The sequence below is a fragment of the Suricata suricatta genome, chromosome 4 (genome assembly GCF_006229205.1).
Source record: "Suricata suricatta isolate VVHF042 chromosome 4, meerkat_22Aug2017_6uvM2_HiC, whole genome shotgun sequence".
NCBI classification, from domain to species: domain Eukaryota; kingdom Metazoa; phylum Chordata; class Mammalia; order Carnivora; family Herpestidae; genus Suricata; species Suricata suricatta.
In genome coordinates, this window is record NC_043703.1 from 136,725,497 (window position 1) to 136,749,315 (window position 23,819).

A 23,819-nucleotide genomic window follows, 5' to 3' on the forward strand; every position below is an offset into this window, starting at 1 on the left:
CCCGCCCCCCACACCCAGCAAGGCAGGCTGACAGGCAGAGATGTCCATTTTCTGCTAGAGAGCAATTTAACAGACTAAACTCTTAAGATTCAGCTTTGGCCAGATCCAATCTGCTAGATGAGGGACTGTCTATTTACAGCTGTTAAAAAAAAATGTGACTAGCAGTATTCCATTAGCCACTGACCAACAGGTAATCTACTTTACTGGATCATCACCCAGTTTTCACAATTCAGCAAGTCTGATACCCTGATTTAAATCACTAGTCTCATAAGAAAGGCAAAATGAAATAAGTTTTTTTTAAAGGAAAGGAAAAATAACAAATGATTCTTTTATAACTTTGTTTGAAGTCCCTCACCCTCCTTCTTATCACACTTCTCTCCTATTCTCTAAGTGCAGGGATTTTCTAAAATGTTTCTTCTTTCTCACCCAGGAGTCTATCACCTGCAGCTTGGGTTTTTCCCCCTTTAAAAGGTTTGGGAAAGTCAAAACATTTAGACGTAGAAGTCCCTTCTGAGATCATCGAAATCCCTCTTCCCATTTCTCTCTCTCAGAGAAGAAAACAGACCCAGATGATGTGAGAGCCTTGTCCAAATAACGCAGAAGGGGGCCTGCATGGCAGCGCTCCATCTGTGCCGCGTGCTCTCCGCCCAGGACCAGGTCACGTGTGGAGGACCCCTTGGCTGCTAGACAGTTTACACACGTGCACACATCTGCTCACAGACTGTGATGACAAAGGGAAGCGTAGGACATGGGGTGTCAGGTGTCCTAAGTGGTGGGACCAGGGAGGGCCGGGTGGGGAGTGAACTCAGGGCCACAGGGGCCCGTGAGCCCAGTGGTTTGTGCTCATACAACGTGGCTGTGCCCCGCTCTAGGCAGGACCCCTCCCGGCTCCCATGCTGCTCCATGTCCCCAAAAGGGGGGGCCGCACAACCCGCTGCCTGAACGGGATTCCAGTTTGTCTGTATTTCTGGTGAGTACTTAGAAGGTAATGTGCTCCCGACAGTCTCTGAAACTTCTTGGTGAAATCCAAAGTCACATACTAGTCAACACTATAGCTAACAGACCACCTAAAAATTGTAAATTATTTTAGATTAAGGGAAAAATGTTAAAAGTGCTTCTAAATCTTGATTTAAAAATAAAACTGGTTTTTCAGGGTCTCTCAGAAAGCAAGAGATATAAATGTTCTGGATATAGGTTCTGGCGGAGAATCAGACCCGTTAGTCAGAGAGAGGCTGGAGCCAGGAGGGAGCTTGGGAACCTGGCCGGCTGCACTGTGTACAACCCAGGAAAAGCCCTATTTTAGGTCTGAACATCATCAACAATGACTTCAGTGATTTTCACCTCAAAATAAGCCGATTGGATTTTTCTCAATAACTTTTAAGGAATGCATATTTATAGACAGTATAGTTGCAGGACAAAAAGTTTGGGACAAATTTCATTAAAATAAATTCTGAATGGGTGACTGTCAATAACATATTATTGCATTCATTCATCTTCTTAATAAAAATATGGAAGCAGTTAAGCAACAAGTCAAAAGGCCTAAGGGTGGTGAAAAACTCCTCTGACTTACAATGAAAGAAAATAAGGTAGAGGATATTGTGGTCTAGATTGTTAGCTAGTTAATGACTGTCCTATAAGCCTGCATCTAAAAAGACACGAACAATTATAGAGGCAAAGGGAAGTCGTAAAATTTGGCACATTCGCTAGACATAGCAAAGAGCTGGGAGTGTAGAGAAAAAACATGTGTGGTCCAGGAGCGATCCTCTCGAGAAACAGCCCAAGCGCGTGGAGGTCTGGACTCGCTGACACAGGTCACAGGACACATGGGACGCACAGACTCACATCCCAGGCTGGATCGACCCTCTAGCTACAGCCGGTGGGCCCATTTCTCTCAGCCAACCATTCTACATTCAACCATCACAGAGAAGAATTTCTGTGCAACCTCTCTGCAAGTGTTTCTGTGTTTGTTTTTAAAAGTGACCTGGTTTCACCAGGCAGAGCTTGCGGGATCCAAAAACGGCATTCTCTGTTAAGCCACGGTTAGCCACGGAGTCACAACTTTCAAGGAAGGAAGTTCAAAATAATGGTCAGCTAAACGATACCCAAGCTCAGGTGGTTCCCAGCGGCTCCTACATCACAGGACTCCGCCCGGGTGAAGTGCCCACTGACAGGAGGCGGAGGGCGCAGCAGAAAGGGGGCAGACTGTGGCAGAACCACCCAGTTAACACACGGAGGCACAAGGAGTAACACCTCTGTTGTTTTAAGCTACTGCTCTTGTGGGTGGCTTGACACACAACAATGAGTAAGTGAAACATACACACATTGTGTGAATATGCACGACGCCGAACTACATACACAGGTTGGTGAAACATAAATTCATAACCGCTGATATCATTTCCTGGTCTTAAACCCAACAGCAAAACAGGGTTATCAACAAACTGCAGTGGAGAGGACAAGGCTGTGGGATCCGAGAGGCCGGGCTGAAGATGTGGACCTGCTCCCCTCCTTGTCCCTAGGAAAACATGATTCTGCACAACTCACTTGTTCTCTTTGCCTCTGTTTTCTTATCTATAAATTCCTCATGGAATCAGAATGATAAAATGAGAACAACAGAAATGTGAAAGCTTTGTAAACAGCAAGGCACATTACACAGGTAAGCTGTCCTTGGTGTGGCCACCTTCCCGTTACTTAAATGCTCAGGCCTTCCCGATAAAGGTATCCTCTGGATCCATGTATCAGACATATCATTCTCTGCTCGAAGTTTCCTTTTGCAGGGAGGCATTTGCACACACACATGCGCACACAGGGCCTCCCAAGAACCAGAGGTGTCATGAACCCTGCGGACAGTGTTGTTTTTCTTTTCTGCCATCATCCAGTGTTTAGGCCCAAAGCCACTACCCCTCGTTCCTTTCACTGTCTCCTGGAAGGTGTGATGAGCTCACATCATATTCCAGGGCCAAGAGAAAAGGTGAAAAAAATTGGCAGGGTGCTTGGAAACCTAAAACCTAGCTGAGAAAAGAAGAACTAAAGATGGTTAAGTGTTAATTATATTACAAGTAAGAATGACATTAGAATGGGATGATGTTCAGGAAAAGAGCAGAAGTGGGGAAAAGGAAGGCTGGGCCGCTGAGGAAAAGCAGAGATGCCGCAAGTCAAGGAGGAGTGACCTGTCTGTAGGAAGGGCAGAGGTAAGGTGGGAAAAAAGCGTTTGTCAGGAACGGAAGAGGACAGAGATCCACACATGATACACCTATCTACAGGGGAGAGACTCACTTGTGAGAGCTCAAGTTATGCTTGACGAACAGATGAAGAACTGAAAACAGGGAACGGAAATGAAACTTCACAAACTGCACAAGGACTCACACAGGAACAGGGCAGGGAGGGGCCGGAATGGGTAAGAGAGTCTCACTGGGAACAGCAGTTCCATTTGGATGAAAATGAGAGGAATTTGTTCTTTAAGGGAGGGGTCAAAGTCCAGGAGCTCCTCTCCCGTCTCTAGATGTCCAACACATCCGTACACAAGAGGGGTCATTAAGGTAGGTCTCTACTGCCAGCCTTTCTGATACCTTCACCCTCACTGAGAAGGGCTTCCCCCCCCTGAATTCTCCACATCACCGGCTTTGCTCCAAAATGGCTCTAAGTCCTCAAGAATGCTCTTTACAAACATGCGGTAAAGATCAAACAGTTATAACCGCATTTTACATACTGCAAAATGCTCTTCTTTGTATCTAAACATCATGCTTTCAAAGACATCAATCACACAAAAGAATAGTCATGTGTTCCTTTTTCTCTTAAAATACTCCTGCTATTACTCATATTAGGCTCTTTTCTTTTTATTTCCGTTTTTACATGACTGTTTGGGTTTTCATTCTCTTGTCAAAGTAGGACCTATCACCCTCCTAGGTAAGTGGGAACACACTTAGTAAGCTAAACTATGTTTAACCATAGTCGGAGCGTATTCTGCAGTTACCGATTCATTCCGTTTGAATGCATATACAGACGAAACGAAAGACACAATTCCTGACCTCTAGAAATGTCCTTTAGTTGGTGAGAAAAGACTGTGTGTGTAGCAGTGAAATAACAATGCAAGGAAATATGTGATTAGTTGGCAACACAGAAGAGAATATGTGAGGGGTTCCTAGGGAGTAGGGTGGGTGTTGGTTGAAGCATGAAGACCTTCTGGATCAAGTGGAATTTAATTGGAGTCCTGCAGTGTGAACAATATTAGAAAAGGTGGAAGGGAGAGATAAAGGCTTTGAGAGGTCACCCTGGTGCTTGGAATGCAGAATTTCTGCAGTATGGAGAAGTGGGCCATAAAGAAAAGTTGGGGAAAAGCACAGGGTTTTGAAAGTAAGCCCGGGAGTACTATTCCCACTCAACAGTGGGAGGGTAAGAGGCAACTAAAAATATTCCTGTTTTCTTCTTCAACAAAGAAATCAACATTGTTTAGCGTGGGCCTGCTCATTCATTCATTCACTCATTACCCATCAACAAACGTCAGCTGACACGTTACAACAGTTCCTATTCTAGGTACTAGTGGCTATAAATATTCCCTTCCCTTGAGAATCACACACACAGGGAATATTGACCAAAAGAAAAAAATATCAATGACATGAGTATATTATAAAATGTGCTTCAAAAGACACACGGGACTTCAATTACACATGAGCAGAAAAGAGCACCTGAGTCCTACCTAACACTTAAAGAGAGGGAAGTGGAGTCCAGGGGAGCAAAGCTGCGGGAGGGGAAGGAGCTCAGGGAAGTGGGCTGCTAGCACTGCCGTGCATGTGAGCCGAGCACGGGCAAGCGTGGAGAGGGGTCTCATCCAGGTGGGAACACAGGATGTATGTGGACAAGGGGCGGGGAGGGCACATGGGTCACTGACCGTCTAATATACAGGAAACTGAAGGGCGGTGAGAACTTCTCCCTTCCCTGCAAATAATTTACAGTGGGATTCTCAATGACTTCCTTCTCTGTTTTCAATTTCTTCATCAGAGACACCTTTAACTGACCGACCATTCTTGAGTCCTGGATGCCAAAGTCAAAATGACGTCAACACAAGAATAAGCATCCTACGGTTTATGTTTATAAGGCTCAGAGAAGCTCGGAGATAAAACGGAAGGCATCTAGCTAAACCTCCTTTCCAATGTAACATTTCTTCTAAGCATTCCTGGCAGGTGGCCACCCAGACAGAAAGAAATCCTCCCAGCTCCGGGGAGCTCAGGAAGCAGCCCAATTCATCACTGTACCTCATTAGCTGTGAGAAAATTTCTTCCTTAAACTGAGATTAAAGATGTCTTCCAGTAGCTCTTACCCACTTTGATCCCCTGGAGGGACTGAAAAACCGCCTACTGTGCCTCCTACACGCATATGGGACCCATGTTTATAACAGTGACTTGAGAATTGTCCCTTTTCCTCACTGAAGGACGTGTTAATTAACAACTGGCTGAGCTGTGATTAATTAGGTTCTCTAATATAATGTGCCACCTTCCTTTCCATGAAGACCTTGAAGGGACATCTGTTACTGTGAGGGCTACTCCCTGTTTCTCCATTATGGACTGCTAATACCTCCCGTTTGCACAGTGCTTCGCCCCTTTCCAAGTATCTTCGCGAACGTTATCACACTGTGACGTCATGAGAGGGGGCTGCTCGCTGAGAGGATGTTACCTTCATGAAAACTGTTCTGCCTGCTTGATGATACCAGGAAACGGATACAACAAGGGGGTGTGACATACACCTGAGAGGCTCCCAGAGCTTCTGACAGAGCAAAGGTTAGGGAAAAACTCGGGTTATTTTAAAAGAAAAAAAGAAACTGTCATGATACACTCTGGATGTCTACTGCAATCATGGGCTACAAATCACTGGCACTTACCCACGGACCATATGTGTTCATATGTTAACAGGACCATTTGTAAAATCAAAACAACTCCTATAACACACACATGGGATAAGCCTGGCACTGGATGGTTTGGACAGACAGGTTTAGAAAGGGGGCCACAGAAGTCCCCACTTCAACTGCGGATATTAAATGCAGAGCACAGGAGAAAGAAATGAGTCTACTTAGGGGTGCCTGGGTGGCTCAGTTGGTTAAGCATTGGACTTCAGCTCAGACCAGGATCTCACTGCTCGAGTTTGAGTCCCGCATCAGGCTCTGTAATGACAGCTCAGAGCCTGGAGCCTGCTTCAGATTCTGTGTCTCCCTCTCTGTCTCTGCCCCTCCCCCATTCGTGTTTTGTCTGTCTGCCTCTCTCTCCTCTCTCTCTCTAAAATAAATAAACATTAAAAAAAATTTTTTTTTAAATAAAAAAAAGAAATGAGTCAACTTAGTCAAATGATGCCTTAGTGGCCTGGGAAAGACGAAGGAGAGGTCATGGCAGGGAAGAGAGCATCTCTGCAGGTGAAACAGACTATAAACCCCATGCTGCTGAGCATGGTCTTCCTCAAAGTCAAGCACGAAGGGCCAGCTCCATGGTGGTTCTCCAGTCAAGGACACGACTTGAAGACCCTCAAGTTCTGGAGTGAGCCTGGTCCTGTAGGCCTAAGTGGGTGTCCCGCTGCGATGACTAAACTGAGAGCACCTTTCTCCCCATCAAGGCAAAGAGGGCTGGCTTGTTTCTCTAGAAAGCATCAGCAGGATTTAGACCTTTCTTTGCCTTGGCAAGTACCGGATCCGGGGAGGGGGGAGGTGCGTGACGGCAAACGTTAAGGACTCCGTGAGGAGCAGCTCCGTGAGGCCTGCAGCGTTTCACCCCATCGGACATGACAGGTAAGAACTGGGAAGGCTCACTGCAGAGGATCGAGTGGCGTGCCTGCCCTGGCTGCGTGCTGAGGGACACGTGTACCTGCAGAAGGGTACAGGCGCCCCAGCAGGAAGAACCTGTAAGGGGTACTGACTTAGCCTGATGGCAGCTGGCTTTGATGCAAGGAACGAGGCGTGTAAATCCCTAGTCACAGGAACGGTTTGGACTTCTCCAGAGAAACAGGAGAACCTTAGGTTTCCCTGATACTTGGGGACAGCGAAGTGCGTGCCTGAAAGTGTGCCTTCGGTGATGCTAACCCACGAGACAGAGGAGAGGAGCTGATCACCTGATGACAGACCAACCTTGTCGGGAGGGTGCAGCAACCGTCCGCTGTGAGTCTGACTTGAGTCTCGTAGCTGTCCAGGGGGCACACAGCCTGCTGAACGGAGGGGCACTCCACGGTGCTGCAGTCCACGCTGAAAACTGGAAGGGGCAAACAGAGGCACCATTTACTGCTACGTTTACTTACATGTACTTGGAGTCCCCGAAATGAAAAACTGGCTCTTCACAAAGCTCTGCGGTTTCCTTGCTCCCCAGAACCCTCTGGTTGCACTGACACTTCCATCTCAGTCAATGCCAGAGAGTGGCAGTAGGGCCCCGATCTGTGCCAGGAAGCCAGGGGATAAGACCTCTGAGAGTTAGGAGTGAAGGCGCAGAGAAAGAGAGAAGCCAGCGGAGGTTACATGGATGGTGAGGGTCAGCCGGGACGCGTTTCTGGCAGAACACTGCAAGAGCCGGACAAGGGACTGGTCTGCCTGAGGCTTTTATCCAGCAGTTAAAAAAAAAAAAGTTTGACCAATGGTTAGAAACTTGCAAAGAGGAAATCACTACAGTGTAGACCTGCTCACAGACCGTATTAGAAATGCCTAAGAACAAGGATGTTAGAAATACTGCGAAGCAAGAAGTAGCTAGGACACGACAACGAGTCAAATGTGGCAAAGGCGGGGAGCACACAGCCAGAGACCCAGCACATGCTATCGAGCAGCGGACGATGGCGAGGGCCCCGCAAGGAGGAAGATGGGGGCTGAGGTTTTACTCCAACGCTTCTGGCATTTTGCTGGATGGTTACACATGCGTCTTTCTGCTTACATTTGATGACTGGTTTTAAATGTGGTAAAGTGATAGGTCTACCAAGGAAGGCTCTGACCTTCTCTGGGGGAACGGAGCACGGAGCTGCAGCACCAGCAATTTTCACCCCACTTCCCGCGCCAAGCAGACTTTGAAGGAAAAGAGAGAGGAAAACAGACGGTCCCTATCTGGAGGCGCGTGTGCACCCGCGGGTTATCACCCTGGCCCCCTAACTAGGAGGCCAGCAGTCAGAGTGGCAGGTGTGCAGGGTGCCGGCGACAAAGCCCGTCTTGCCCCGGAGGCCGGCGGCGGCGGCAGCAGGGCCTGCAGCCTGGGCTGCGGAGAAGCGAGGCTGCCGACGCAATGCCCGCGCGTACCTGGTTTGCACTCATACAGGTCACAACACTCTCCCGGCTTCCCTGAGGCCTTGGACACTAGTATGTTCAGGTATCCCGGCTGGCAGACTTTGCGCAGACAGCCCGCAGGGTCGCACACGCAGCGGCTGGGTAAGGGGCAGCACTCCCCGGGGGGAGCATAGCCCTCGATCAGAACGGAATCTTCAGGACAACGTGGAGAGAACTGGACTTCACAGCGGGCCTTGGAGCAATCTGGCTTCTCTTCTAAATGGGAGAGAAAGAATTTAGCACATGCCCGGGGGGCAGTGTGGGGCACAAGGTGTCCTGAGGATCTATTCCCAGACCGAAGAGAAGGGGAGAGAAAGAAACCCAGTGGAAACCGTCACACTCTGCTCAGCGGGCCATGAAAATCTCCCCTGAGATCTGCTCATGACATGGGGCGGGGTGGGGGGCCCGCAGTGGCCTTCTCCACCTCCCCGCCCACTTGTCCTGAATAATCCATGTTCAGGTGTGCCAACCAAAATCAAGAGTGGCATGGGAAGGTGCCTACGTGACGTGCACGATCTGGGAAGAAGACTTCATCACTGACTGATGGAAAGATCTTTGAACTTAAAAGGAGTTTAAAGGGCGGCTCTTCAAAAATGGTGTATGTTTAAAATCCCAAAATAGACCCACAAACACATCCTGGCTACTTCAGGGACCAGACACAAAGGTATGTGATTAGCAACGCGAAACGACTCAATCTCTGAGCCCTGAATTATGAAGCGATGAACTTATTTAAGATCATAGGATTCTATGACGTGAAAGCTTCGCAGGATGGAAAAGGAGCTGACTGGCCATTTAATGTCCCTAAGTACCATCTGGCATGTCTGTATCTAGCAGAGATCTATCAAATGCCCCTCTCCTTCCTTGAGTATCCTGTACTGACCACTGTTGTGCCTCCATTTTAAAGGAAAAGAAAAATAAATCAAGCAAAGCCCTAGCTTCTGGAACCCCGGTCCATAGCTGAATCTTTTGCTTTAAACTTTTAAGAAACCTACACCAACCTTATGTTCTTGAGGAAAAGGCTGAAGCAAACCCAAAGTACATCAAAGCCCCGTGATCTCTTGGGTTATGGGGGAACAAAGTTCAGAGATGTTGGGTGAAAATGATGCCATGTGGCATTGTTTTTCTATAGTAAAACCCACCTAGAATCACAAAGTGCAGTCAGATCCAGGTCACCCACTTTAGTCTTCTAAACTAAAAATTACAGTCTGTTTTGTAGCTACACAACCTCAAGCCCAAGAGTTCAACTGCTGTGCCTGTGGTCAGTGGTCAAAGTAAAACAGGGACCCAGGTGTCTTCATTTTCAGACCATTCATCTCTTTGTATTACAAAAGTAGATCGATTTCCAAATCCAAGTCCTCCTAGGATATTACTACCTTGATTGCTGTATCTTTCATTTCACTGACCGTCTTCCTTGTCTACTTCCTGTCTAATCTGAATATATGATGGGAGAGCCCTCCTCCTCACAGCTGTAGTACATTCATTAAAAAGTATTTACTGAGCAACTGCTGTTTGAGCAGATGGAGCTGCGCCGTAACGAAAACAGGCATAGATTCCTGCCCTCATACAGTTTACAGCACAGTGGAGGGCAACACAAAATAAATGGTAAGCATCATAAATAAGCAAACTGTGTAGTAGTGGAGAGTGCTAAGTGCTATGGAGAAAAACTGAAACAGAGCAAGGGGGAATCAGAGTGATGGGGGGGGGGGGTGTTCTAATCTGATCAGAGCAGGTATCAAAGAGAAGCCAATGTCTGAACAAAGACTTGAAGGAGGGAGAGAGTGGGCCATGAAGAAATCTGGGAGAAGAGCCTCCCTGCGGTGGGAACAGCTAATGGCATCCTGCGTGTCCCCGGAGGGGCGGGGAGCCCAGCGTGCCTGCGGTAGGCTATACGTAGAATGCATACATCCTATTTTCCTATGGTAACCCCAAGCAACTGCCTGGTGAAGAGAACACAAGGGGAACCCCACTCTTGGATACCTATCATTGTGGACATGACAAATCAAGAAGCTGGGGAGGAGAAAGTGAATCCTGACAGTATGAGGAGTGATGGAGATGGAGTTTGTGAAGTATGTTCCGTGGATGACTTCTCTGGCAAACACAAACACACTGTCTCATACCAAGAGCCCTGTGATTTTAATTGTAAATAACACTTCATTCCTTCACTTGTTAATGTGATGTGCTGCAACGAACTTATTCTGTATCACATTCTATTCCATTCTTATCTTGAGAAATACTTGGTCCATCACCTGATGAGTAGATCAAGATGATGTGGTGTGTGTGTGTGTGTGTGTGTGTGTGTGTACACACACACACACACACACACAGACACACACACTGGAGTATTACATGGCAATGAGAAAGAATGAAATCTGGCCATTTGTAGGAAAAGTGGATGGAGCTTGAGGGTGTCATGCTAAGCAAAATAAGTCAGGCGGAGAAGGACAGATACCATATGTTTGCACTCATAGGTCTAACAGGAGAACAGGAGAAACCTAATGAAGGACCAGGGGGAGGGGAAGAGGGAGAGAGAGTTGGGGAGAGAGAGGGATGCAAAACCTGAGAGACTATTGAATACTGAAAATGAACCGAGGGTTGAAGGGGAAGGAGGAGGGGGGAAAAGAGGTGGTGGTGATGGCGGAGGGCACTTGTGGGAAAGAGCACTGGGTGTTGTATGGAAACCAATTTGACAATAAACTGTTTTAAAAAAATTAACATTAAACATTTTTTAATATAAAAAATAAAATAATAAAATGTTTCCCATTATTAAAAAAAAAGAGAGAGAGATACTTGGTAAGTCCAGGCAGACTTTCCACACACACGCTCCAATAAACCATGCCTCTGTTAGAACCTAACATCTTAGCTCTTCCGAGTTACTCCACTCTTTAGGCTGCACATTCTCAGTGTTGTCCCCACTGATGTGTTTTGCAGTTCAAGCCTTGAGAGATTTATTTAACTTCTTAGAAACTGCCTTTGTGGGGCACCTGGGTGGTTCAATGGGTAAAGTGTCCAACTCTAGACTTCAGCTCAGATCCTGATCTCACATTTTATCGGTTTGACCCTTACATGGGGCTTTGCACTGACCGTGCAGACGGAGTCTGCTTGGGATTTTCTCTCTCTCCTCTCTCGCTCTGCCCCTCCCCGGCTCTCTCTCCCTTGCATGCTCTCACTCAAAATAAATAAATAAACTTTAAAAAAAAAACTGCCTTTGTAATACAAAACGTAGGCGATCACAGACACTGCCTGAACCACTGTCCAAAGAGATTTAGGAATGTTAAAAATGAAGTTAGTTAAACTTATTAAGTGCTTTTTCAACTTTTCTCGATAATCATGTTGGTGTTCCCTGTAACTTATTATACAATCAATTAGCAGAAGTAAAATCATTGTTTTCTTAAAGCTCTATCTAAAGATTGAGCTAGATTTGACTTCCTAACATTTTAATATTTTTAGGCTTATAAACGACTAATATTTGCCTGTAGCTCTTTGGGGTGTGTGCCTGTTGGCCTCACACACTCTTGGTTCCAAAGTTCTACTCAATGGGCCAGTGAGCTGTTGATCATTCATTTTCCCTTTCTCTGCTATAAAACAGTTTCAGTAACATAGGAATTATGCATTCTTTGATGTTTTCATATAACCCATGTGTAAAACTATCTGAATTTGGTATTTTCTTAAAGAACAAAGAGACAGATTTCTTTGGTTATTAGATTTCAAGCATTCTACTACCTCTTTTAGAATCATCTGTACTAACATTGTGTAGTAAGAAGTATTTATCTAGCTTTTCAAACTCATTTCAGGTTTTCCTACCAAGCATTTCTCTTTTTTTGTTTGTAGTTTATATGCACATTAGTTCTTTTAAGTTTTTAAATCTCCTTTGTCTTTCAAATTATTTGTTTTTTATCTAGCATTTTAAGAGTAATGCTTAGTTCACTTCTATTTCCTCCATTTTCTCAGAAATGCAAACAATTTCAATTATGATTTTAGTACCTTTAGGCTTAATATTGCTTTGGTTATATTGTGATTTTTCTGATATGCCTCTCAATGTAACTCATTTCTAAATAATCTATAATTCAACTTTGATTCCCTCTTTAAAGACTATATAGAAGAATGCTATTAAACTTCTGCATAGGTAAATATTTTTGGCTTTCCTCCTCCTGAATTTATTGTTTTATTCTCTTGCCAGAGAACGTATGCTGTTCTACTTCTGTATTATTTTCTACTTCTGTTAATTTCTTGAGAGTATGTGTGTGTGTTGGCACATATATATATATATATATATATATATATATATATATATAAATATGCCCTAAGGTCATTTTTAAAATACATGAGTATTTGAAAAGTACATGTATTCTCCCTTTACTGAATGTAAACTTGCCAATCTATCCAATCAAGCTTAATTATGACATTCAAATCACTTCTATCTCACATTTTTAATCTAATTTCCAAGAAGGATCTATTAAAATCATCCACTATGAACCAATAACCTCTTATATTGCTATCAATTTTTTACTTTAATTTTTAAGGCTGTGTTCTTAACTGTGTTCTTAACAAGATTCAAGCCTATTACACTGACTTAGCAAGTTGTAAAATGATGCTTTTAAAGAACCTAGATTTCTAAGATTTGTACCTTTCTTTTCATTTTGTAATTGTTATCGTTCTTAGCTTTTCTCTTCTTTAACCCTCTTTTCAGGTCTTGATGGATTATCCAGAACCCGTACTCACTAGCGCCTTCCCCCAACCAGCCGTTACCTGCCTGCCCAACCATGGTTATCACGGCATCGGGCAGTGTCTTTCCGATACTTTCGTTCTCGGCCCATTTCTAAATTAATTCTTCTAACAGATTTCATTTATTCATCTATGTCTCCATTCCATCCCTCCTCCATGAAGAAAATAAGGGGAAGACTACAGCCACACACATATTTCCCATTCATTTAGAAGGTTTTTCTGATATTACCTCTGAATTTTAAATTTCATCCATTTGAAAAGAAGCCTCTTCTGACTCTTCCCCTATGGTGCCTAACAAATCTATATATAATAGTTAAGTTAATTAACAAGGATTCAGTCTGGTTGCCTTGGCAACACTTTGCAACTGGCGTCTTAAAAAAAAAAAAGAACAAAAACTGCCCCAGATATAGAAAGATTAAAGTGACAGAATCACTTGTAACAGAGGTCATGGAGAGAAAATAAGCTTCTTTCATCATATTAGTTATCTTCCTTTGAGAGGTTAGCCCTTAAAATATGGACAGGGTTACCCAGCATTAGAATGATTTTACAATAATAATGAAAAGTGCAAATCAATCTAAGTCCCTTTATAACCCGTGTGACCACATGCTGGTCAGTTGTAGATCTTCTCCAGGTTCCTGTGTCAACAGGGAAAGTGCAATCATGATCTACAAGTAGTAATCGCATTCAAGAGTTTTCTGCTGAAACACAGATTTAAGTAAAACCAAAACCCAAACCACTAGATGGGAAGAGAAAGAAGAGAAAATTATATTGCCAGATTCTCGCTCTGATTTTCTGCAGAGTCCCACACACCTGACACCAAAGCTTTTTTCCTCTTTCAAAATCTCTGGAGACAGTCACTTAAAATGCTACACACTTATCAATGGGAAACAGGCAGGCAGCATAAAATGGACCACCAAAATTCAGAACAGGTACCTAGCTACAAGATCAACGCTGCTGGGTACTGGGTCCTTTTCCTGAAATCGATCTTGATTCTTTCTCTCTTTCTCTCTCTCTCTCTCTCTCTCTCTCTCACACACACACACACACACACACACACACACACACACACACAAATGCACGCATGCAGCACAGGGTCATTGTGACACAATCCTTGGGATTTCCAACCACAGACACATTTCAAGAGACCCCAAGTTTGGAGTAGACTTGAGGTCCCAGAATTCAGCAGGCAGAGCACAGAGCAGAGGGGAAGATTCTGGAACCTGTGAAGTCTTGGAGTAGCTATGGCATCAGTGAAGGGATCACAGAGGCCACTTGGTGGTCCTGGCAGGCAAATCTCCTCATGGTACCAGCTGAGGTACAGTCTCAGAAATCCTCTCTAATCCTCCTCTTATTCATCTGACAAATATTTACTGAATGACTTCCATGTGCCAGGGTTCTGGGCAGAGAGCTTAGAGCCGGGAATAAAACAAAGTCTTTGCGCTCCTGGATTCAGAATTCTGGAGTGAGACAATAAAGAGCTACACAGCATGGGGTCAGGGGGTGATAAATGCCCTGAAGTAGAATCAGCAACAGGGGTGTACCCGGCTGGTGAGGGCACCTGCACAGAGACTGAATGAAAGAAAGAAGGCACGCAAACAGCAGGGCGGGAGTGTCTCAGATGGAGGGACCAGCGAGGATAAAGGTGCTAAGGTAAAAACAAGCCTACCCTCCAAAAAGGAAAACATACCTCACAACTATGAAGAAGAAATCTAAACTAGTGTCACGCCCAGGTAGAAAATACCAATAAAGATGTACAAGAACAGTATTTTGACAGATAATGTTTCTCATTAAGGATTCAATTCTCACGACTACACTAGGGAAAGAAAGCAATCTTTATTAATGGGGCACTTTCTTTGCTCTTCTTTTCACTTTTCTCCTTTTCTCTTTTCATACTCTCCTGTGATGAAATGACATTTTCCTTTCTATTTGGCAGATGAGAGCTAGGCACAGAGAGGTTAAGAAGCTTGCCCAAGGTCACAAAGCAAGTGGCACAGCCTCCAAAGCTGACAATCTTCTCACTGGTCCACAATACAAAAAGCAAAAGCAACTTCAATTTTCTACATTGGCTTTCCTGGTATTTGTATATTTCCTCAGCGGCTAAGTTATTGCTCACACACAGAATGCAAAATTAATTTGCAAAGATAAAGAAAGAGGTTCAGGGTCTTTGGTCTCATCCTCAGTACTTTCTGGCTGGCCAGCCTCCCAAACTCATTTGCTCCTTGGCCTTATAGATATCACACAATAAAAGGTACTTTTGTTTGTTTTTTAGTATCCAGCATTGTTTTGTTCTGAGAACTTCTATTACAAATACAAGACACATGTCATCCCTATATTTTTAAACTTAGAGACTGTCTCCTTTAAAGTTACACTGTGAATTCTCTTCATTCACATTCCACGATTTTATCATAACCTTTTTTGGCAAGCTTTGCAGTGAAGACTCGTTCCGCACAATCATAACCCCGAGGGGAAAAAATTAGGCTTGTTGATACAGTCCCAGAAATATTTCATATTTCAGCTTGTTCAGAAACACCAGCTGTACTTTCCCAGCACTTTCTTATACTCTGAATTTAGGATTTCACAGTGAGGGAATCTACATATGCCCTTTCCTTGGCAGTCTGTTGAAAGTGCCATACTAAATTGTTTTCATTACCTAATAAAGCTACTTTGCACCCGAGAATATAAATTAGCCAGATATAAGGGGAAAAAATGAAATGATCTATGAAGCTGCAGCGCACGATACTTTAGTGGTTCTCATGCTGGCTGTCCACTACAATCACTTAGCAAGCTTTTAAGGATACCACTGTCTGGACGGGGAGGGAGGCAAACCATAAGAGACTCTTAAACACAGAGAACAATCTGAGGGTTGATGAGGGATGGGGGAGAGGGGGAAATGGGTGATGGGCACTGAGGAGGGCACTTGGTGGGATGAGCACTGGGTGCTGTATGGAAGTGGACTTCACAGGACTCTACTCTGGAAACCAAGAGCACACTTGACACACTGTATGTTAGCCAATTTGACGATAAATTATATTTTTAAAAAAATCAAGAAAAAATCTTATAAAAAAATAAAAATCACACAGATGATAAGGCCTCCCAAGTTCCTGCATACCTTACCACGTCATACGTATAGGTCGAAACATTCAGTGCTTTAATTCTTAAGGAAATAAAATGAACTTCAATCTCCCAAAGAAAAAAAAAAGTAATGAAAACTTTTTTTCTGTACCAAAATACCTTTCCAACTGCTGCCTGAAATTCTCTACATAGCAATTGATTGATTGGCATTTGGTGAAAAATTTCCAGAAATGCAAATGTCTCTTTGTGGATATGAAATAAAATCTGAGTTTAGGATGGAAAAAAGAAAAAGAATACCACTGTCTAGATGCCACCTTAAATCAATTAAATCAGAATTTCTGGAGGAGGAGGCTGGGAATTAATACTTACTTTAATAGCTCCCTGGGTGATGCTACTGTGTGATTAGAGCTGAGAATTACTTGCGTTACTCCTCCCAGCAAACTGGGAACCTTTATAATGACGGTCCCTATTGACAACAGCTTTGCGAAGGGCATGTTCAAACATCCTGTCAAACGGCAGCTGGCTAGATGCCAAGGAAGCACTGGGCCCTCCGAGCTCTGCCTGCTAACAAATGGTCCGAACTGTATGCTGTGGCCCCATGGTACCTGAAGACCCTGCCAGCCCACACATCTTTTTAATGTAGGGTATCACTGAATTGGGTTGAAAATAATGCTTTACATTAGAGCTCTGGTGCTCAAAGGGGAGCCTCTGTGGACCATCAGCATCACTCGGGCACTTGTTAGGGCTGTACAGACTCTGATGCCCGGGCCAGACCCACTGAACCTGCACGTGAGCAAGATTTCCAGGTGACTGAGCGGTCTTGAGTAGTGGTTCTCAAACAGTGGGCCACGGACAAGTGCATCGGCATCTCCTGCGAATATGCTAGAAATGCAGATTCTGAGGCCCTGCATCAGATCTATGGTACTAGAAACTGGGAGTGGGGCCCAGCAATCTCTCTGAACAAACCCTCCATGCGATTCTCACGCCCGCGGCAGTCCGAGAACCACAGTGCTGGAATAATGATTCTCAACCCTGGCTGCCCACGAGAACCATGGGGGAGCCTCACCGTGCGCAAGCTCCCAAGTACACCACAGACCAGTTAAACCAGAATTACCGGGACTGGGATACTTGTAAAGTCCCCTGACTTTTGTAAAGTGGATTCACTGTTCTAGACACCTCTCCCCTCCAATACTCCACACTCCCAGGGGATCTGAGACTGCTTTAATTCTCAGGAACTCTGAATCAACGCGTTCTCTGGAGTCTTCTTGGAAGAGGTCAGAGTTCCTTGGGAGGCGTGAAAATAGCTGAGAGAGGGGGAGAGGGGAGAGTGGGAGAGTCAGATCCCAAACATGGCCTGCGCACGTCCTAGTGAATTTTAAATCACAGTCTTCCAAAGTTTATTAGAATCCTGAGTCCAGAGACGTTTCATTTCATCATCCACTAGTTCAAACCACGAACATGTATTCAATTTACTCCCAGAGGGATTTGCCATTCATATAATTAAATTTAGCTATGTGTACACAGTAACCAACTTTCAAAATGTAGCCATGATTTTATTTTTAGAAACCTGGCAATAAAATAAAGCTTCAGAGGATGGTTTGGATAAATGCACAAAAACCAGAAGATTGCTTTCAAAAAGACGAACTTTGCTTAACAAACTTCTCTGAACACCTCGTTCCCTTTTTTGCCACAAACACAAGCCCTCAGAAAATGAATGAAAATCACCAGAGAATGGGAAAATGACTAATGAGGAGAACTTACATTAACTAAATTTGTGTAGTCAGTTCAGCAACATCTTAAGAGGAACCTTGTACCAGGGTGAAAATGTCACTGGCATAAACCTTAGAAATGAAGACTCCCCCCCTACCCCCTGCGGCAGCGGAAGGCAACGTCCATTATAGAACACAAAGCCTCTACTTAGCTGAGTGATCCTCACTTTGGGTGGGTCGCTTTCTGCACTTCAAGTTTCCCTCCACTGAGGAAGGGATGCTGTAAAACCAGGCTCTTCTTTTGTGAAATCATGACTGAGCCTGGAAAGGTGGGGCGCTGCTCATCTGGACATGAGGGCCCGCAGTGCGGGCATCTCTGCGGACACCCTCCTGCCAGGCCTTCGGGGGGCCCTTCTTCAGCACGCAGGGCCTCTGGGATGACCAACGGTGACTGCTGAGTTAGAGGAGGAGCCAGGCCTTTTCTTTTAAAACGACGGTATTTGTTAACAAGGTAGTGTTTTAGTGGTATAGTGGAAAAAAATGACATCTTACGAGACTTTATGAAGCAAGGGAACAGAAAACCAAGGGTATTGTCAGCAACTGTGTCAATAAATTCCGGAGTCCCAGAGGTGAGATATGGATTTCCGCAGTCTTTCGAAGGACTCCAAAGAATACTATGTGCCGATCGGAGGTCTTCAGAAGTTTCCGAAAGTGACTATACTCATGTGATTAAAATGGCGTATCAAGAATGAGGAGGGGGCGGAGCAGCATGGAAAGAGGCCGCGTAGAGAGCGCTGCAGGGCACTGCTACAGCTCGCTCCTCGCTGCCAACAGCGGCCGTAAAGAAAGAACAGTGGGCTATTTAGCTGTTCAAGTGGTTAGGTCTCGGTTAGGTCTCATGAGCGTTTGCACCTTCGGGGCGGGAGGGGGGGGCACAAAAACCATGCAGCTAAAAATATGGAAGTAGATTTCTGAAAAAATTATCTTGGCCACTTATTTCTTCTTTCTTGTCGTCCTTTCTTTTTTATTTCTGTTTTATTTAAGATAAAATACTTGTTTGTACCCCTTGCTTATCATTTAACAGAGGTTACTTTTTAGCCAGTTTTCCTCTCTCTTGCGTATATGGGAGTCAGTATACCTACCGGCTTACTATCAAGATACGAGAAGAAAGTACGTTCAAATCCTGGCTCCTCTACAACTAGCCTTGTGATCTTGGACACGTTTCTTGACACTTGTCTGTGTCCAAGTTCCCTCAAGGTTGTTGTCAGAGTTAAGCAAGAGAATACACACAGCAAGTAGTCCTCTGCCTAGCACAGCTCAGTGTCCAAAGAGAAGCTCTTAACTCCATCTATTATTACAAGAAGCCTAGGCTTTGAGTCTGACTAACCTAAGAACACTCAGGACAGTATACTTATATGTGAAACGGAGCATAAAAATACCTATCCTACGAGACTGTTTTGGAGATTATAAGAACATTTGTTCGTATTATATAAATGTGTAATATTCATAAAAGCTATATAAATATAAAAGAATGTTTGATCTTAAGCACACATATGCACAGGCATATATATAAACACATAAATATCTGCATGTAGGGCATTATCCTAGGCCCTCATAGTAGCTCACTTCTCTCAGTTTGTCTTAAACCTAATGCCCAACACAACGCCTGGGACACAGACATGATCATTAAATGTCTGCTATTATTGATAAAGGGGAAGCCAATTATGAAACACATACGCACACCATATACATTCCCACAAACATACATCTCTTAGCACGCCCCTCACACAGTCACCTTAGCGCTCTAAAAATTGAACTCAAGTGCTGTTTCTCTGTCAGCTTCCACTACTTTATTGATTCCTTTAAGGAAAAAAAAACGGGCACTTTTCTGAGAGAACAGTCTCTGCTCTGTCTGGAGAGCAGGAAGGAAGCCGCCTCCCACAGGTAGTTCTCCCCAGAGATCCTTCCCCAGCTATTTCTGCATTCAGGACGTGCTGATGGGCCCGGCTCACAAGGTTGACAAGACGGAATATAATGGTGATGGGTGCTTCCCGAAAACAGACCTACAAAGGCCTCCTCACATTCACACTACACCCCTGAAGGCCCTCCCCGGTGAGAAAGTGCTCCCTCCTCGCAGACCACCTCTGGCAGTCAGCGCCTCTCAGAGCAGCCTCATTCCCTTCCACAACTCTTCCTCTGGAGGCCTCTCCACCCCTGACCGGTCCTTCCTAATCAGTCTTGCGCTGGGCCAAGCCCCTGAAAGGGCCCCACATTTCTATGCGTCTTTGTATTCTTTGTGTACCCACGTCGCAAACCCTCATCTACCACGATCGCCAAGAGGGCACCCAGAGACTACAAATATGCGAGCTGCAGCTGAGCAAAGGGACGTGTTTACTTTCCGTCCAGAACGACAGCTTGACCTGCAGCAAAAACAAAAACACTGTAATGTGTATTTTTTTTCCCAGAAATGATAATTATAGTACTCCAAACATTTTTCAAACTTCAACTACCAAAATGGAAAAGGCATTTCAAAAAATAATTTATTAAATAGGCGCTTATATTTTTGGTAGCCCCTTACATGGAAATTCCACATTTCCCCCCTCCTTCATAGCCATTAAAGGGCTTGGCTCCTGGCTCAAAACCTTCTTCCAGGCCAAGGTGAGGTTCACCCTGCCAAGCTGCCAGGTAGGTGGTGGAAGAGCTCTCCTTATTCATCACAGCTGAGTTTGTAGAACCTTTTCCACCCCAAAATACCAGCAATTTAAGAATCACGGTGATACAAAGGCAATTCTGCACATCTGGCTGGTGAAACGCCTGAACCAAGAAGCAGAGGCCAGCGGGGCTCCAGCTACCAAACACAGGACTACAGTATGTAGACTCTTCCCAGGAGCATGATGTGAACCCAGCTTACTCTCACTCCTATCTCTGAAGAATGTGCTTCCTCACTTCATTCCCCACCTGATCATTTTCCTTTAGCCGAAGTTTTTCTAGACTGCATACTCCCATCGGGATACGGCCCTTGTAACTACTCCTCTCAGGCTCTCCAACATTCTTTTGAAGTGGTTCTCACTCGAGCATGCAGGATGGCTTTTTAAAGCGTGGACTGTGAATCTCGCCTCCAGAGCTGCTGATTTCGTTGGTCTGGGTTGCAGCCTGAGAACGTGCATTGCTAACAGATTCACAGGTTACTATGCTGCTGTCCAGGCACCAGGATTTGACATTTTTAAACTCTAGTAAGCTCTGCCCCCAGTGCTCCTCCTCCCAGGCTAAGCTGCCCCTCTCTTTCTCTCTCTGTAAATATGTTCTAGTGCTGGCGTTAGGTGTAGGAGAGTGACATGCTGGATGACCCTGACGGGCCTAACCTCAGTCTCTCTACATTACTCAGCAGTCCACAGGGAACTACCATCTCAGACTCGAGATAAAATTCAGGGAGGAGCTCATGGAGAGAGCAGGCACATGGTTCAGACCTCTATATTAGATGGCCTGGAGAGGTGAGGGCTGTTGCCAGTGAACACAGTGCTTGGTGCTGGGGCTGCTCCCACATTTCAGGGGGAGAGCATAGTTCCACGTATTTTCAAATACAGCAATAACAAAGCCACAAATCAGTCTAACCAGAATGAATTACAGGGGACAAAGCAGTATATGATGAACCGACTCTCACAAATTCACACTCTAATAATTGGGAATTTGTGATAATTTGGAATCAGAGTGTCATGAAATTTAACTTTAACATATCTGATGGGGACTAGACTCTACAAAGTCACTAGGGACCTAAGTTCCTTTCATTTATTTGCTCCTCAATACATACTGTGCAGCCCTTGTTCATCTAGTCTTCCAACCAGTGGGAAGAGAGGAAAGTGGAAGAGGGAGGGCACAGCTCTAGGTAGCATACTGTGAGAAGCTGCATTATCTATTGCTTCAGCTCCCTTCACCAGGCCTGGACTAAGTCACATAGCCACATCTACCTGCAAGGGAGTCTGGGAAATGTAGTCTTTATTCTGTTTGGCCATATCTGTAGCCAAAACTTTGTATCTATGGGAAAAGGGAAGAATGGATACATGGATGCAGGGACTAGAAACCTCTAGGGTAATTTTTCTAAGGAAATAAACTATGTTAACAGGGTAGTATACTGCCTTTTTTTTTATTTGTTAAAGTTTATTTATGGGGGGGGGCACATGTGCACACAAGAAGAGAGAAGGGGCAGAGTGAGAAGGAGAGAAAGAATCCCAAACAGACTCCAAGCTCGGTGTGGAGTCCAACATGAGGGCTTGATCCAGTGACTATGACATCATGACCTGAACCAAAATTGAGAGTTGGACACTTAACAGACTGATTCATCCACATGCCTCATGTACTGTCCTTTAAAGAATAAAAGTAAATAAAGCATTCTGAAGAATCACTTGAGAAAAACTCAAATAAAGCAATATAGATAGGCGTTTCTTATCAAAGATCTATGTCTACATGTTAAAACGACCTGGAAGATTATTATTTATCAACTCCAAAAATATGTAATCATCAACTACCACGTAAGAGACACGATAACAAGTTGTGTATTTTAATAAAAGCAAGTATATGTATATGCTAGTCGTCAGTGAGCCTAGATTTTCCATGCACATGAACTTTAAGCAGAAAGCCTAGGTTTCTTTTGAAATGTTCTAACTTCAACAAATCAGTCTAATCCTTCCTGTAATTAAGGTATGAAAAAAAAGGTGGACTGAAGATTTGAAGGTTTAATTACAAGAAAGTAGAGGAATTAAAATGCTTGACCTTGCACAGACATGTGGGAATGGTCCTATCTACAGGATGTCTCTGTCAAAGGAGAAGAAAACTTTTCTTAGCCAGACATTCTTACAGGTAAGTGAAGAAAACAGTGGCCTAACAAAGCCAAGTGACTTGTCCAAGGGTCATGTGGCTAATGAATGGTGAGGCAGGGCCAGAAGCCAGGTTTCCTGGGGAATCCTACATTGGTTCCACCAAGATACACATCATACTAACGTTCTCATCCTCTGGTCCATAGTGTGCATCTTTCCCTGATAGTCATTCATCTTTTCTGCAATACTTAAAACTGCTTAGAATCTGGCTTAAAATTTTGATTACAAAGCTCCTTTATTATGAAATCAGTTAAGTATACAAACCAAACCAAAAGTAACCTTTTATAAGTGGAGTGGCTAAGAAGGGTCAGAAGAGCAACCTCTGGTCATAGGGTGGCTGTGGTGCTGTCCACCACTTAGGTGCTGATAAGCTACTCATCCACACAGGCAGTCTTGTCCTGAGACATGGATATCAAATATGCTGGGGAGGGGAAGGATGGTATGACTACCAAGATGGGATCTATGTGCACATCAAGGGACGTGGGACCTGCAAGGTGACAGCTCCAACGTGGCACATCATATGGACTCATACTATATGATTCCTCTGTACCAACCCAATCTCCCCCCAGTCCATCCAGATAATGAAGCCCAACCACAGGAGAGTAGAAACTCTAAGACCAGAGGAGCTGGTAAGAAATACCACACAGCATCTCTCAGCAGTAAAGATGGTAAGAAGCCTCATGTGGAAGGTGAGTATCTGCTTCAGGATCTTGACTTGGCATAGCATCTATAATGCAGAATAAAGTTCTGAAAAGCCCTTCTGTCTGTAAAATCCCTTCATGCTGCCATGGTTTCCTCACATTTTAAATAGTGCCTCTTTGCTCTCCTCCCTGGTTTTGTGGTGGGCTTGACTTACCTGGATACTTGCACCTGGCCTATGGAAACGTGGGATATACAATATTCAGACTCTGTCCCGATACTGAGAGTAGAGTTTTGCTGGCCCCGTCTTTTCAAGGCATCGTGGATCCCCTGTCCAGCAAATGAGGAGAAAGCCAGCCTTCTCTATTCCTTTTCCGTCTTCTCTTCCTTTCCTTACTATTTTCCTGCTGTGAAGTCACAGCTACCCTTATGTTCAGAAAAGCCACTTTTTAAAATTTAGAGTTTATGTTAATACTATCCTTTGTCCACGTTATAACTGAGAATATAAAAACTTGCCTCAGAAGGAAGAATGGA

At 44.4% G+C, this 23,819-nt stretch overlaps 1 protein-coding gene and 1 long non-coding RNA gene across 2 annotated transcripts in view; one reads left to right on the plus strand and one right to left on the minus strand.

Annotated features, from left to right (window-relative positions):
* The window catches only part of CRIM1 (cysteine rich transmembrane BMP regulator 1), a 186,356-nt gene that overhangs the window by 91,020 nt on the left and 71,517 nt on the right, over positions 1-23,819 (minus strand). The window contains exons 3-4 of the mRNA XM_029937961.1: positions 8,246-8,488; positions 7,103-7,223 (exon numbers count right to left, since the gene is read on the minus strand). Coding sequence (XP_029793821.1) covers positions 7,103-7,223; positions 8,246-8,488 — 364 coding nt within the window. The remainder of the gene's footprint in view (positions 1-7,102; positions 7,224-8,245; positions 8,489-23,819) is intronic.
* On the plus strand, positions 14,148-15,051 carry LOC115290168. Its single transcript, XR_003907999.1, has 2 exons — positions 14,148-14,309; positions 14,928-15,051. It is a non-coding gene; the product is annotated as an uncharacterized LOC115290168 (long non-coding RNA).